General features: G+C 44.8%; 3 protein-coding genes across 5 annotated transcripts in view; 2 read left to right on the forward strand and 1 right to left on the reverse strand.

Annotated features, from left to right (window-relative positions):
- The window catches only part of LOC116649737 (spermine oxidase), a 67,425-nt gene extending 64,083 nt beyond the window's left edge, over window positions 1-3,342 (forward strand). For 2 of the 3 annotated variants that reach the window (XM_070209867.1, XM_070209869.1), the window contains exon 2: window positions 54-3,342. In XM_070209867.1, coding sequence (XP_070065968.1) covers window positions 54-257 — 204 coding nt within the window. In that variant the 3' untranslated portion in view covers window positions 258-3,342. The remainder of the gene's footprint in view (window positions 1-53) is intronic. The other variant, XR_011416888.1, reaches the window with a different exon arrangement.
- Window positions 3,343-3,429: 87 nt separating this feature from the next.
- Cpr47Ee (Cuticular protein 47Ee) lies at window positions 3,430-5,400 on the forward strand. Its single transcript, XM_015168475.3, has 3 exons — window positions 3,430-3,588; window positions 3,676-4,122; window positions 4,182-5,400. Exons 1-3 carry the CDS (start codon window positions 3,583-3,585, stop codon window positions 4,845-4,847), a joined length of 1,119 nt encoding a protein of 372 aa, XP_015023961.1. The 5' UTR covers window positions 3,430-3,582; the 3' UTR covers window positions 4,848-5,400.
- A 3,415-nt stretch (window positions 5,401-8,815) lies between these two features.
- On the reverse strand, window positions 8,816-14,461 carry Cpr47Ef (Cuticular protein 47Ef). Its single transcript, XM_032435767.2, has 3 exons — window positions 14,227-14,461; window positions 10,620-11,235; window positions 8,816-10,553 (listed from the first exon to the last, which is right to left on the reverse strand). The coding sequence occupies exons 1-3, from the start codon at window positions 14,239-14,241 to the stop codon at window positions 9,106-9,108; spliced, it is 2,079 nt and encodes a 692-aa protein (XP_032291658.1). The 5' UTR covers window positions 14,242-14,461; the 3' UTR covers window positions 8,816-9,105.
- Window positions 14,462-16,335: the final 1,874 nt, after the last annotated feature.

Consider the following 16,335-nt stretch of genomic DNA (forward strand, 5'->3'; position numbering starts at 1 on the left):
ATACTTAAATACTTAAAATACTTATTCTAATCAAATCAATCAATCTTTTCTAGCTGTCAACTATCTACAGGGCATCTCGCAGTCGTGTCTTCGCAACATACTTCGCTCTGATTCGGTGTTGGCATTTGCCTTGGCGCAAAATGGGCGTTAAGCGCAACACGCCCAGTTTAAATAGAAAAAAACAAAATGAAAAAATCAACAAAAATAATATCAAAGACAGGCTCGGGCTGCAGCTCCAAGACGTATCTATAAATTGATTCTAAGACGATTCCAAAACTAGTCTGGCTCTCCGTTACGATTGATAGAAAATGGAAACACATTAATGAGTTTTGTTTTGAGTTTACAATGCCAACGAGTGCATAACTCAGGTGCGACACATTAACCTTTACCGAGCTGCTGATGCAGATGCAGATGCAGATGAAGATGACGATGAAGATGAAGATGAAGTGAGCGGAGCCGGATATATGTTATATACGCACTGATCGGAGAGCTCATATCGGTTGCAGCTTTAATCAATTAGCAGCTGCGTCCAAATGTCAATTGCCTCCACTTCAGCTTTATGACCAATAATATCCATTAATAATAACATCGAGTGCACGCTCCGGCTTCAGCTTTGGCTCCGGTTCGAATGGTATGTTAGTTCCCAAGCTATTCTTGATTTCTATTATGTTGCGTTTCTTTTCTTTTTGTTTTTTTTTTTTATTATGTATTTTGTTTTGTTTTCTGCATTTTTGCATTAGCTTTGTGTGCACCACATTTTTATCTCTGACTACGTATTGTTTCTAGAGAATCTCGGGATCTCATGTATTTTCCCAACTTGAACATAAATATTGCAAAATGGGAAACAGGTCTTAAGTATTCATAACCAACCTATAGATATTTGTATACGTAATATAGATATAAGATATTATAGATATAAATAAAGGTCTTCAAATTGTAATCTGTGCTTGCATAGCAATCAGCTAAGGTGTATATTTCCAGCTTTTGGAAAACAACAAATTATAAAACATAATAATATAATTATTATTAAATTTAACTACACCTCAAAAGCTAAATTAAAGTTTAATGGTTACACTTAAAAAAGTTCAGTGTTGAAAAATACACAAGAAAAGCATGAGCAGCAAAACGAAATTAAGACCTAGCATAAAATAAAATATATATAAATTTAAATAGAAAATATATATATATTATCAAATTTAAATTTATATTAATTTTTACTAAACGCAATGCTTACATTTCAAAGTTGAACAAGGCATATTTCAGTGTTGGAAAGTTCACAAATAAGGCATGCGCAGCAAAACGAATTTAAAACATTTAAAACTGAAAAAATTATATATATAAGCTTAAAAAGATTCCTTTTTTTTATGTGTAGCCATTTACAGTTAGCTTAACAATATAATATTTGCATATATCCAGCTGCTAAGTTTGCTGTGTAGCGCATTCAAAAGTGTTTGCAGCCTGTCCAAGTCAACTGTGTAATTCAATTTAGATGCAGCATACTTTCAGGCGGCTGCAAAAAAATGCGAGCAGTAAAAAATGAAGCATGACTCAATGGGCAAAATGCAGTAAATAATGCTCAGAATAAACACAAAACTACATCTTAATATTAAATTAATCACAAACTAATTAATAGAGTTCAATTTGATATTCAATATATTTCTCTTAGCCTCCTACAGTTTAAGGCGGCGTTGTGTGTGTCATTTTCAGGGCATGTCCATTCGCAACAGTAGCTCTGACCTTCTCCAAAAAGGCGTACAGATTGAAAAGCCCCATAAAAAATTACATATTCAATTAGGCAGTGAGCAGAACATGAAACGAGATATGTTTAAAAAATAACAAAAACAACAACAACAAAAATTATAATAATTGCAACCGAGAACGCATTTAAAATGTAAAAATCGCATTAAGTCGCGAGCAGTTAGGGCACGGCGGTTAGTTACAAAGTTATAAATGACTTATGACAATCATAACTGAACAGATCGGGCCAACCAACGCCTTGCCATGACGAACACTGAGGAATGATAAATGATAAATGACAAATGCTCGCAGAGAAACAATGGAACGTCTCCAAGTGGAGTAGAGAGCCAGAATTCACAGGCTCTATCTGCGAGACTGCCTCCTGGCTAGATAAAAATGTCTGAGTAATATCTTCAATTGTGTTTATGTTTTTTTTTTTTTTTTATCTGACTCCAACTCAACCTTGACCATTGAGTAAAAGTTGCGTATACGCCAAGTCAGCCCCACAAACCCAAAAGCCAAGCCAAGCCGAGATGCGATGCGATGCGATCGAGAGCAGTAAAAACCCGTCAGCACATAACTCACATAAACACCTTAAGAACAAAAGAAGCGAATCGATGAAGAGAACAAAACACAAAACAAAAAAAAACAAAAAAGCTATGCATTTGCATACGGCAATGTATCGCTGGCATGGGGCATGCATCTTCTAGATGCAACATCATAAATATAGCCACACATGTTGCGGAAAAACTCGAACTTCGCTTGGAAATTTGTTTGTCCTTCTGTCAATGGCCAATAAAAAACCAATAAAGCTGCCAACCAGCAACCGTCAGCAGCAACTGCTGTTAACACGATTCGCATGTAGATAAATTACAGCCCCCATCATCAGCAGCAGAAGCAGCAGCAACAGCAGGTCACAATTAGGGCACCCGACTACCAGATACCCTGTGTGCCTCCAAAATAGTTACGAATAACTTCTGCGTTCTGCATCTAAAGAGCTTAACGATGAATAATATATTGGGGAAAATATTCTTGCCGCTATACACTTAAAGTAATCTCAATATCCAAGTTAAATATCGATGAATATCGATTTAACGGCCTATCGATAAAAACAAGTTCAGTCGCATACAAAATAAATTGTTTATTATAAATTCATTCGCCTATCTCGTTCTCATACTAAAGACCTTAATAAATGTAATCTCAATATCGAAATTGAATATCGATAACTATCAATTTAACGGCTTATCGATAAGTTCAAGTTGAGACTATCGAGAATAAAAGTCTTCGATTTAAGGGCTAATAGAGTACCATCAATGACAGGTAGGGTAAATACTGAAGTCACGCCTTGTCAAATGGACAAAGTCTAAGATAAAATATTCCATGAACAAATTCTGCCTGTTGCATGCCTTCTACACACATGCAATATACCCGTTTTGTAGCCATTTTCAGGGTAGGGCATAGCAAGATCAAAATCAAGATCAAGCCAGCGCAGTTGGTCAGATATGGCAGCTAGCTGCCCAGCTGCCCAACTGCCCAGATGCCAGCGAGTGGAAGACAGGAAGCGTTGCCGCTGGGCGCCCGGCGATTCTTATGATCGAGCTGCGCTTTAGGGCCCACGCCGGGGCTGGTTGAGCTTGGCTGGCTGTGAAATTTGGTCGTATAAATAGAACTGGCCCGCGCAGCTGCAGTCGCAGTCGTTGCAACGCTTTCGGCTAGTTCAAGTGGCAGCAGCAGCAGCATCGATACTCGATACCCGCTCCCCCTCCCAAGTGAAACGTCAGATTTATCGAGCGTGTAATTTGTTAAGCGTTTTTCCTGAGATTTATGACAGCGTCGACAGCTTAAATGCGGGTAAAGCTAAACTCCATCAGCCCCCTCCCCACCCCACCTCCCTCGCCCCCTCTCATCGGCTAAACAAGTCCATGTTTCCATTCGCAGTGCTTTGTGTTTTCCGTGCTGTGGCTGGCGCTAATTGCCGCCGGTCGCGCCCAGTTGCCCGGCGCTCCCTTCCAGCAGTCACCCTTCCAGCCGCAGCAGCCGCTGCAGCAGCAGCAGCTGCCCTTCCAGCAGCGCCAGCGACAGCAGGTGTCCGGCCAGGGTCTGTTTCCGGCACAGGGCAATCCGCTGAATCCACTCAACCCGCTAAATCCTTTGACTCCGGCCATTGCGCCGCTGGCGGCCGGAGTGCCTAATCCCTACGCGCGCTACAATCAATACCAGCAGCAGCAGCAGCAGCAGGGGAATTATGTGCCCATCACCGCGTATCAGAACGAACTGAATCTGGATGGCAGCTTCTCGTACGGCTATGCCGCCGCCGATGGCACCACCGCCCAGGCGCAGGGCTATGTCAAGAATCTCGGCTACGGCGAGGGCGTCGAAGCGCAGGTGAGCCATATTTCCCTTACTTCATTTAAAGATTTGCTACTTATTTTATTTCCGAACAGGTCATACAGGGCTCCTATTCGTATACCTCGCCGGAGGGCACGCCCATAACCGTGCGCTACATCGCGGATGAGAATGGGTTTCGTGCCGAGGGCACCGGCATTCCGGCCACGCCTTCATACTTTGTGGGCGCACAGCCGTATCAGCAGGGCGTGCTGAATCCCAATCTGAATCCCTATCAGACGCCCTACAGACAGCTGCCATCGTCTACGACTGGATTTCGGCCGGCGCCCGGACAGCAACTGACGCCGCAGCAGCAGCAACAGCAGCAACAATTGCAACAACAGCAGCAACAGTTGCAGCAGCGCAATTTCCAAAACACCGGACAATATCAGCCGGAGCAGCCCTTCAACACGCTCAACTCGGGCAACTTGCCGGCCCAGTATGCGGGTCAATTTGGCCAACAACTGGGCAGCAATCTAAATCTAAATCTAAATCCACAGCAACAGCAACAACAGCCGCAGCAGAATCTCAACCAGCAGCAGCAGCAACAGCAGCAACAGCAACAACAACAGCAGCAGCAACAGCAGCAAAAGGATCAACGCAACGAGCAGCAGCAACAGGCGCTGATCACACAACAATTGCGGGGCAGACCCAACCAGCTGGTGGACCCCTATGGCTATAATCAGCAGTATAATAGACGCTTCAAGAAGTCATCCAAGCTATGAGCAGCACAATCCAATTCTATTTCAGCTATATATAATATATATATATATTTGCGAATTAGTCGATTTAGTCGCATTCAAACGCGTGAAATACATGCGCCCATAAAATCCAAAAACATTTTCTATTAGATCACAAAAGAGGCTTACTTTTATACCAAAATTATGTTGCCACAGTTCAAAAAAGGTATATCAAAAAAAAAATCGGACAATTTTTAGAGGAATTTTTTGCGCAAACATAGTTCACGAAAATTAAAAGAGGATCGTATTTTCTATCAAAACGCTCCCTTTTGTTCAAAATTTGAAGCTTCTTTTACTTTTAGTTAGTAATCACCATCTATTGTCAATATTCCATTTTATAAGGGAAGCGCCCTCTACTGTTTGTATTAGGAAGTCTACAATTAATAGCATACCTTAATGCTGCGACTAACCGGCTCAACTCGAGAATCTCTTACATACTTTCGGGGCGAAAGTTAAAACCCAAGCTAAATTGAAAACATTGAAGCACTGCAGACTTTTACGCGGTGTCTAATACATAATATACCAAATGTATTGCATAACCTTGTGCGTAGATCTTAAATAAAATTACAACTTCCCAACAGCAGACGGCTCATTGGCCACACGAATTTTTATTGGAAAACTTTAAATGGCTATATCTTGGCCAAATAAAGCCCGATAGCGGCCAAAAAGGGAGGGGCTACTCGGGGAGATCCGTAGGATCCGCCAAGATCGACGGGGAAGTTATGTCGCTTTGAAACGTCATATCTCCATGATTTTTTTAGAGCGGCGGAGCTATGTCGCTTCAAAACGACATAATCTCGCCATGATCAACGGCGAAGCTATGTCGCTTTGAAACGTCATATCTCCAAGATTTTTTTAGAGCGGCGGACCTATGTCGCTTCAAAACGACATAATCTCGCCATGATCAACGGCGAAGCTATGTCGCTTTGAAACGTCATATCTCCAAGATTTTTTTAGAGCGGCGGACCTATGTCGCTTCAAAACGACATAATCTCGCCATGATCAACGGCGAAGTTAGGTCGCTTTGAAACGTCATATCTCCAAGATTTTTTTAGAGCGGCGGAGCTATGTCGCTTTAAAACGACATAATCTCGCCGCTGATATGGCGACATTATGTCGTTCCGCTTTTTTTTTAACCGGCTCAACTCGAGAATTTTTTGCATACTTTCGGGGCGAAAGTTAAAACCCAAGCTAAATTGAAAACATTGAAGCACTGCATACTTTTACGCGGTGTCTAATACATAAAATACCAAATGCATTGCATAACCTTGTGCGTAGATCTTAAATAAAATTACAACTTCCCAACAACAGATGGCTCATTTGGCCACACGAATTTTTTTGGAAAACTATAAATGGCTATATCTTGGCCAAATAAAGCCCGATAGCGGCCAAAAAGGGAGGGGCTACTCGGGGAGATCCGTAGAGTCCGCAAAGATCAAGGGGGAAGTTATGTCGCTTTGAAACGTCATATCTCCATGATTTTTTTAGAGCGGCGGAGCTATGTCGCTTCAAAACGACATAATCTCGCCATGATCAACGGCGAAGCTATGTCGCTTTGAAACGTCATATCTCCAAGATTTTTTTAGAGCGGCGGACCTATGTCGCTTCAAAACGACATAATCTCGCCATGATCAACGGCGAAGTTAGGTCGCTTTGAAACGTCATATCTCCAAGATTTTTTTAGAGCGGCGGAGCTATGTCGCTTTAAAACGACATAATCTCGCCATGATCAACGGCGAAGTTATGTCGCTTTGAAACGTCATATCTCCAAGATTTTTTTAGAGCGGCGGAGCTATGTCGCTTTAAAACGACATAATCTCGCCGCTGATATGGCGACATTATGTCGTTCCGCTTTTTTTTTAACCGGCTCAACTCGAGAATTTTTTGCATACTTTCGGGGCGAAAGTTAAAACCCAAGCTAAATTGAAAACATTGAAGCACTGCATACTTTTACGCGGTGTCTAATACATAAAATACCAAATGCATTGCATAACCTTGTGCGTAGATCTTAAATAAAATTACAACTTCCCAACAACAGATGGCTCATTTGGCCACACGAATTTTTTTGGAAAACTATAAATGGCTATATCTTGGCCAAATAAAGCCCGATAGCGGCCAAAAAGGGAGGGGCTACTCGGGGAGATCCGTAGAGTCCGCAAAGATCAAGGGGGAAGTTATGTCGCTTTAAAACGTCATATCTCCATTATTTTTTTAGAGCGGCGGAGCTATGTCGCTTCAAAACGACATAATCTCGCCATGATCAACGGCGAAGTTATGTCGCTTTGAAACGTCATATCTCCATGATTTTTTTAGAGCGGCGGAGCTATGTCGCTTTAAAACGACATAATCTCGCCATGATCAACGGCGAAGTTATGTCGCTTTGAAACGTCATATCTCCAAGATTTTTTTAGAGCGGCGGAGCTATGTCGCTTTAAAACGACATAATCTCGCCGCTGATATGGCGACATTATGTCGTTCCGCTTTTTTTTTAACCGGCTCAACTCGAGAATTTTTTGCATACTTTCGGGGCGAAAGTTAAAACCCAAGCTAAATTGAAAACATTGAAGCACTGCATACTTTTACGCGGTGTCTAATACATAAAATACCAAATGCATTGCATAACCTTGTGCGTAGATCTTAAATAAAATTACAACTTCCCAACAACAGATGGCTCATTTGGCCACACGAATTTTTTTGGAAAACTATAAATGGCTATATCTTGGCCAAATAAAGCCCGATAGCGGCCAAAAAGGGAGGGGCTACTCGGGGAGATCCGTAGAGTCCGCAAAGATCAAGGGGGAAGTTATGTCGCTTTAAAACGTCATATCTCCATTATTTTTTTAGAGCGGCGGAGCTATGTCGCTTCAAAACGACATAATCTCGCCATGATCAACGGCGAAGTTATGTCGCTTTGAAACGTCATATCTCCAAGATTTTTTAAGAGCGGCGGAGCTATGTCGCTTTAAAACGACATAATCTCGCCGCTGATCATGGCGAGATTATGTCGTTCTGCTTTTTTTTTATGTGAACAGCTCGAAAGTATGCAATGTTTTGTGTTACTTCTATGTCACACAACCAATCGAATTTTTTGTAAAAACTTTAAATGGTCATATCTCGGCCAAATAAAGCCCGATTACGGTCAAAACAGGAGGGGCTACTCGGGGAGGTCCGTAGGATCCGCCAAGATCGACGGCGAAGTTATGTCGCTTTGAAACGTCATATCTCCAAGATTTTTTTAGAGCGGCGGAGCTATGTCGCTTCAAAACGACATAACTCGCCGTTGACCATGGCGAGATCATGTCGTGAATATCGTGTCCACAACCACACGATTTTTTTGGAAAACTTTAAATGGTCATATCTCGGCCAAATAAAGCCCGATAGAGGGCAGATTGGGGCTAGTCTCGGAGGTTCATAGGAGGAATGGTACAGCAGATAGACGAACTAAAATTTTGTATGAATGAAAAATTTCATTCATACCCAAGAGATGCAGAAATATTCTTTTGCATTCTTTAACTGTCGCTATTAGCAGCAGCCACAACATTCTGGTAAGCTGCAATTATATAGAAGGGGTTCTGAAAGGAAAAAAGCATACATATTTCTGGACCGTTTCCGTGCGCATTTTGCAGGGATTTGGTCCTTTAGGTTCACTAGGACGATATCAATGGTGTGGTATAACCAAGGACATATGGGTCAACTAGGTACCATCGAGTGGATATGGCTGTTGAGGGGGGGGCGGCTGAAAGAAAAAGCATTCATATTTTTTGATCATTTCGGTCATTTAGGTTCACCAGGACGATATCTTTGGTACGGTTACTGCAGGGATATATTGGCCGATATATTTATACTCTAAAATGGAAAACCAATCAATGATTCGAAAATTGGACTACTCGAAGGAATTAATCAAAATAATAATTTCTAAAGAAATAGCTTATATTAAATACAAAGTACAGGTCTTAAATTTCTTGCATTTAATTTATTATTCTAGAAATCGTTTGCAACAAGTGAGAAGCTTCTAACAATGGAAACATTCTAGAAACATTTGAAATACGCCATAAATATCTTTTATCTCTTGTCAGCTTATAAACTAAGTCTTAATTTTGGAAGACAGGAAACTTATAGAAATTTTAAGAGTAATGCCATCGGACAGCGGGAAACTCCCCTGTGCTCTTAGGAGCAAAGAACTAAGGGTAATTAGCGGCAGAATGTGTTGCATTGAGGTTTTTTTCTGTCGATCTTAAGCGATCTAATAGCTGTACCCGGTCTGTGGATCAAACTCGCCATTGCCGCGTCCACCACCAGCAGCAAGAGGTGGAATGTATTGTGCGCCAGGGCCACCAGCTCCGCCGCCGCTGCTGCCACTTCGTCCTGCGCCACCAGCTCCTGGCGCACCACCTCGGCCGGCACCACCACCGAAGCCTCCGGCTCCAGCGCCGCCACCGAATCCGGAAGCACCACCTCCGCCAGGTGCACCACCACGACCGCCGCCACCACCAAATCCTCCAGCACCACCTGCTCCACCAGCGCCCGCTCCGCCTGGTGCACCACCACGTCCAGCGCCGCCACCGGGTCCACCTGCAGCACCACCAAATCCGGAGGCACCACCACCTCCTGGTGCGCCACCACGCCCTGCCCCGCCTCCGAATCCTCCAGCTCCGCCAGCACCTGCACCTCCACCATAACCGCCAGCTCCAGCACCACCTCCAGCGCCTCCTCCAGCACCACCTCCAGCACCTCCACGACCAGCGCCACCTCCGAATCCTCCAGCTCCACCAGCACCTGCACCACCACCAAAGCCTGGTGCGCCACCACCTCCTGGTGCGCCTCCACGACCAGCGCCGCCTCCGAAGCCGCCGGCTCCAGCACCACCTGCACCTCCACCGTAGCCTCCAGCTCCAGCACCTCCTCCCGCACCACCGCCAGAACCACCTCCAGCGCCACCTCCAGCACCTCCACGACCAGCGCCGCCTCCGAATCCTCCAGCTCCGCCAGCACCTGCACCACCACCAAAGCCTGGAGCACCGCCACCTCCTGGTGCGCCTCCACGACCTGGTCCACCACCAAATCCACCAGCTCCACCAGCACCTGCGCCTCCACCGTAACCTCCAGCTCCAGCACCACCTCCAGCGCCTCCTCCAGCACCACCTCCAGCGCCTCCACGACCTGCGCCACCACCAAATCCACCAGCTCCGCCAGCTCCTGCTCCTCCACCGTAGCCTCCAGCTCCAGCACCTCCTCCCGCACCACCTCCAGCACCACCTCCAGCGCCTCCTCCCCGACCGACACCGCCACCGAATCCTCCAGCACCAGCTCCACCTGCGCCACCACCGAATCCTCCAGCACCGCCAGGTGCACCTCCTCTGCCAGCACCGCCACCGAATCCACCGGCTCCCCCTGCTCCGCCAGCACCTCCGAATCCTGGAGCGCCACCAGCGCCCGGTGCGCCACCACGACCAGCGCTTCCACCAAATCCTCCTGCACCAGCACCACCTGCGCCACCTCCGAATCCGCCAGCTCCTGCGCCGCCGCTACCACCACCTCCTCCATATCCGCCTGCGCCAGCGCCACCGCCGGCTCCGCCATATGCCCCTGCACCACCTCCGCCAGGTGCGCCACCTCGGCCGCCGCCACCAAATCCACCTGCTGCCGCGCCAGCTCCGCCTCCGGCTCCAGCACCACCACCGCCACCGCCACCTGCGCCAATAGAGAAGTAAGGTTAAAGCCACAGACTGAAAGAAGCTGTCAATAATTGAAACTCACCAGCACCTCCGCTGTAGCCACCGCCAGGAAGGGCAGAGATGCCCTGGGCTGCCAGCGCCTTGGCTATGGCTTCCGGAATGGGCGGGGGTGTGGGAAGAGCAGCTCCCGATGGCACAAAACCGTTCTCATCTGCCGTGTAGGAGATCTCAACTAATTCACCCTCTGGATTGGTGTAGGTATAGGAGCCCATCACCGAGGGTATCTCGTTCTCGGAGCCCTTGTTCTTCACGGTGCCCTCCTCCTGCGCCTTAATGCCGTTGCCCGTCTCGTAGCTGAAGCGATAGTTGCCATCGCCATCATTCTCGTTCACAAAGGACAAAATGGGTATTGGTGGTCCGCCGGCGGGCGGAGCCGGAGCGCTGGGTGCACGTGGCGGAGAGGGAGCTGCTCCAATTGGCCTGCTGGGCCCGCCTCCGCCAGAGAATCCACCGAGTCCGTTATTAATGCCGCCCAGGCCATTATTGCTGCCACCAAAGCCGCCGCCGCCGCCGCCGCCCGGACCCTGTAGTCCCGTGCCAGCTCCGCCGCCCGCACTGGCCGCATTCGCTGGCGGTGGCAGGTATTTGTTATCCAGCCGCGCCGCCTGCGTCAGCGTCAGCAGAGTTGTTAGCAGTGTCTGCCAGAAAGATGGGAGATTAGCAAAGCAGGCAACTGACATTACTAATTTATGCAGAGCTGTCGACGGCCCAGCGATGCGGCCACCAAGTCAGCGGTCCATATCAGCACATGGCAAGGTTTCACTGGAGCGTCTGACAGCCCACAGCATATAGCCCATATGCCATCATGATGCACGTTTTGCCCAAGTTGTGGGCGATGTCTGGCCCCCAATATAAGCAAACAAGCTGCACGAGCGAATAGACACTTCGGGTTGAAGAAGTCATTCTTAGGCAGGAGGAGGTGTGTAAAACTAATTTCCATAAAGGTTACCCAAGATTTTAAGTTGGTATAAGCTCCGATTACTAAAAGATACTTTTCTACATGCACTGTTTAAGAGCTTTCTATAATTTCATTTAAATAACCCATAAAAAGATTAGAGAGAGAGAAAGGGCGCAAAACTTCAGATTACTTACGAATGTCTTAAAATATTCCGAGTTGCTATCGCTAGAGCTATATAATAACTTACAATCAATCTTAGCCTGCTGATAACTGCATGTTAAATCGAGCAGCAACTATGTTCCACAGAAAGCGACTTTCTTATATTAAAGTTATAAGATTTACATACAAGTTTAGCCTCCAGATAAATTCATGATTGCAATAAAGCAATGTAGGTTATGACATCAACTTTACCTAACTCTTAATGGATCAGTATCCACATTTACAACCAACCTTAGCCACCTGATAACTTAATGTTAAACAACTAACAGAGCAGCAAGTGAACGTTTAATGTCAAGTCGCAGACATAGACAATGCCCAATGCAAACTATATAGAGAGACACACGCTGTGCCCCATTCTTTTGGGGTAAACAACGAGTGATTCATCCGTTCATGAATCGTTAACTGACAGCTGGCATAGCGACGCATGCAAAACATGGCAGATGACAGCAACGGCAGGCAGCAGGCAGCAGGCAGCAAGTAGCTGGCAGACGCCTCATGAATGAAATAGTTGGAAAATCAACAGAAAAATAATTCATGAAAATATGAAAAACTTTGGCATTATAACAATGCGCTCACGTTTTACATTTGTTGCTATTAACGCGTTTATTGAGGCTCTTAAAGACAACTATTAAACCAATCGACAGAGGCATCAATTGGGGGGGAGGGGCAGGCGGTTAACAGATTAATGAACTCTGATATTTGCTAGCAACAGTTGCTGCAAAAGTTGCAACAGTTGCTGGCAGCGTGTGAATCTCTAAAGAAGCACGCAGAAGGTTAAGCAAGCATTTGTGGCAAGTGGCATGAGGCATAAGGCAAGCTACCAACTGACTTAGCCAAGTGTCAAGTTGAAGTTTAAAGCGTTTAGTTTAATTGGCCAGCGGACTGAACAGCTTTATAGACAGCCTTTATTAGGCTGAAACGCAGCAACAATTGTTGAAACTCACAAATTTGACATTTAGTTTGTGTGTGCTCCTGCAGCCAGCCCCCGACTATGATCGACCAGTTCGTGACCAGATCTTTGAACTGTTGTAATACAATACCCATCCTCAGCCCATCCTCAGAGCACCCTTAGCCTCTGTCTAGGCTTGAGCTGTGTTTAATTGAAGTCTATTTCCAATGGCCTGACAATTGGGTCGTCGCCGCATAAATCTTAAAGATTTTGATCTTCTTGTTGGGGGGAGCGCGGTGCTGCATCTGGGGCGGGGGCGGGGGCGTGCACGATGGGCTGCTGCTGCTGTTGCTCTTGGGCAACTTTGCGTGCTGTGCAGATTTTTCATCAATGAACTGGCAGACGTTGATTTTTAATAGGGTTTTAATTTATGCGTTTCCCTTAAATCTTTGCTGTTTCTGTTGCAGTTGCAGACAACATGTTGCGGCAACTTGGTAACTTGGTGGCAAAGAACGGAAATAATGCGCGGCGGCATCTGCGCCCAATATTGGCCAATTTTCAAGCGGAGCTGTCGAAATGGCAATTCGCACAGCAAACGAATTCACAGAATTTCAAATGAGCGAATCGCAATTTCACATGCAACTAGAATTGATTTTTCTATAATTAGTTGCAAAGTTGGATTAACATAAATGAATGGGAATATCAACTAGCTCCACAGTTACCACCAGGCACATCTCGATGTCCAGGTCGAGATGGAACCTTAGCTTACGTTCAACAACATGAGCTAACATGAGCTTACTTCACTAGCTCAAAACATAGATGATATGTGGATTATATTTAATCCATTAAAATATATAATCAATAAATAAAATTTAATATAGATATATTCCATTTCGGAGGTAAAATTGCCCTTAGCATAACAATTAATAATCTGATCGATTATGCCATTACGCATTAGTTTGACCCTTAAGATAACTTGGAAAACTGGTCTCTGCATCTTTAACTTTATCTTCCAAGTTACATAGTGCTACAAAAATGTTTGTGGAATCAAGTTGAATAGGAACTTGAGCGTATGACGTAATTTTCTGATAGAACAAACATGTTGTGCGCAACCCGTCAATCTTGTAGCTTACATGCCTTGCATACTCTGTTCGCAAAGGCAAAGGGGGTATATTGGTTATGTGCCAAGTCGATTTACTCATCTCTTCTCTGTGTCAGTCTCAGGAACTAAGGAACTAACTAACTTTTCAATTTCTCCTTTCTTTTTAAAATAATGATTTAAGATAGTTTTTTAAGTTAACTAGATGGTTTTGAAGATGAAAGGAGCTAAATGCAGGATTCTTGGTAAGCGATATGTGTATCTAGACTGAAGCACTCTTGTTTTTTATTTATATAAAAGTCGATTTTTAAAATAATTTTCTTTTTAAAATAACGATTTGAGATTTGGCACCAAGTTTTCGGGAGCTAGATCCAACATTCTTGGTGTAAAGCTCTCGTATTCAGTGTGTTTAGCTTAAGGTAAGGTAGGGTCTAGGGTACCTCCTAGTCAGGCACTCTGGACCTGAGCTCTATTTTGTATTGTATTTATATTAAAATCGGCAAAAGTCCTGCCCGACAACTCACCAATTTCAGCTGCATCACGTCTGCCGCTTCAGTAGAAACCTAGAAACACAGTAAAGTCTTATCCTGGCTTGGGGTGTGCACACGCACTCGCTCGCACACACACACACACACACACGCACGCACTAGTTTCAGAGAATACGTCTCATCTATGGAAGTCCTAGTTAATGGCTTTTAGTTTGCTTGGCCGGTTATCAATTGTCGCGAATCGGTGCTGTGGCCGCGTCTATTGTCACGGAACTTGTGTGCCGAGTGGAGCGCAGGTTCTCCGGCTTTTATACAAATGCAGCGCGCTTGGCGCCAAGTGCAATCGAATGGAATGGAATGAACGAAGCCGAAGCTGAGGCTGAGATTTTGATACTTTATGGCATTTATTGTCGTTGTTGCTGTTGCTGTTGTTGTTGCTGCTGCAGCTGGCAAAAACAATTGCATGCCAAAAGGGAGACAGACACGACAGCAACATCTCGTCTCTGGCTCTGGCTCTAGCTCCGACTCTGGCCATTGTCTTGGCGTTTGCTCAATGCAACAACTGAGACACTCGCGTCGCACTCTTCGGGCTCTCCCGGAGCTCACCAGCGCATCTTTCAGTTAACCAGTTGCCCAGCTACCAGTTAGCTTATTGCGCTCGTAAATTGCAGCCCAATCGAAGCTGAACGCTGGCTCCGGCGTTCTCAACCCATCCCAGCCCAGCCAATTCCCATTCAAATCCCAACCCATTCCCAATTGCAGCCCATTTTAGTTGCTAACACAACAACAATTTGCATGCGAACTTTACAGCTTTGCAGCCTCATCATGAAACGGATGTCAATAAATCTACAAACTGACCCTTTGAGGCGTTGAAATTCTTTTTTAAAACGCAGCACAATTTAGCAATCCGTCTAGAGTTTGACCTTTTCCTCAGCTCTGGCAGGGGTCATAAATAGCATTAATATCGATAGCAACACCCAACGCAGCCTCAGGGCATCTTTGCAGCCGGCCAAAAAATTGCCAAATTAAATTGACCCCAACAACAACAACAGCAACAACAACAAGTCATAACAAGTAGGAAATACCCTGTAGCCAGCTTCGAGATGCCGTTTCAAATATTTGAACTACATCCATAAAAACAAAAAACTGTGCCCTATATGCTTCTTCTCTTAGCCACACACTGGGAGAAATATGTTCTTGAATAACTTTGGAAATAGCTTGCAGAAAATACCCTGTAAGCAGCTTCGAGATGCCTTCTCAAATATTCCAACTTCATCCAAAAAATCATTCAGAAGCTCGCAAGCTAGGCTACTTTTTTCTTGAATAAATTGTTGTTATTAGTCCGATTTTTGTAAAAATTTAAATATATAACTATAACATCCAGATATATATGAATTCAAAGTTGATATTCATATGAAAATAAAAGAAAAATATTTAAGTTCCTGCTAATGTCCAGCTGAAGGCCCTGACAGCCATTGCTGTTGTTCACTTAAGATTTTGTTTTAGCTCTATAATTGGTTTATAAAAATGAATAAATATGAGAATATACTTTACGGACTTGAAGCTGCATCCTTCTGCCCGTTACATACACTCGCTCAACAAACATTATACCCTTTCTTAGCCATTTTTGATGGGTACAGGGTATAATAACATAGCAGCAGCAGCAAAGGGCAGTTGCTCGCGAATTTCGTTTAGTTTTTGGCCACAATTTTGTCATTTCGTTTTTAATATGGGCAACAAGAAACCAAAACATGCAAGCAACATTCAAACATATATATGTACCTATAACTAAGCGTAACCAACTTAGGGAATGCACATTGACATTTGAAGAATTGCTATTTGTTGTTGTGTTGTGATTTAGAAAGGCAGCAAACTTGGCAGCCAAACAGCAACAATTGAAGACGAGCTGCACGTTGTCAACATCTTCTTTATGCTTGTGTGCAACTTTTGTCATATGGCAACAATGCATACCCAACAAGTCGAGCGACAAGTGGGGTATATCAACTGCAGGTTAATATACACGTGCTTCAAGCTGGAATCAAAGTAAGCACATAAGTTGCGCCAATGATTTCTGCCTTTTCGCATACCTCTTACAGGGCATCTGGCCGTCGTGCATGCCCTTGGTTACTGCGTTCTGTGCTCATT

This window comes from Drosophila virilis, chromosome 5, assembly GCF_030788295.1.
Source record: "Drosophila virilis strain 15010-1051.87 chromosome 5, Dvir_AGI_RSII-ME, whole genome shotgun sequence".
Lineage (NCBI taxonomy): Eukaryota > Metazoa > Arthropoda > Insecta > Diptera > Drosophilidae > Drosophila > Drosophila virilis.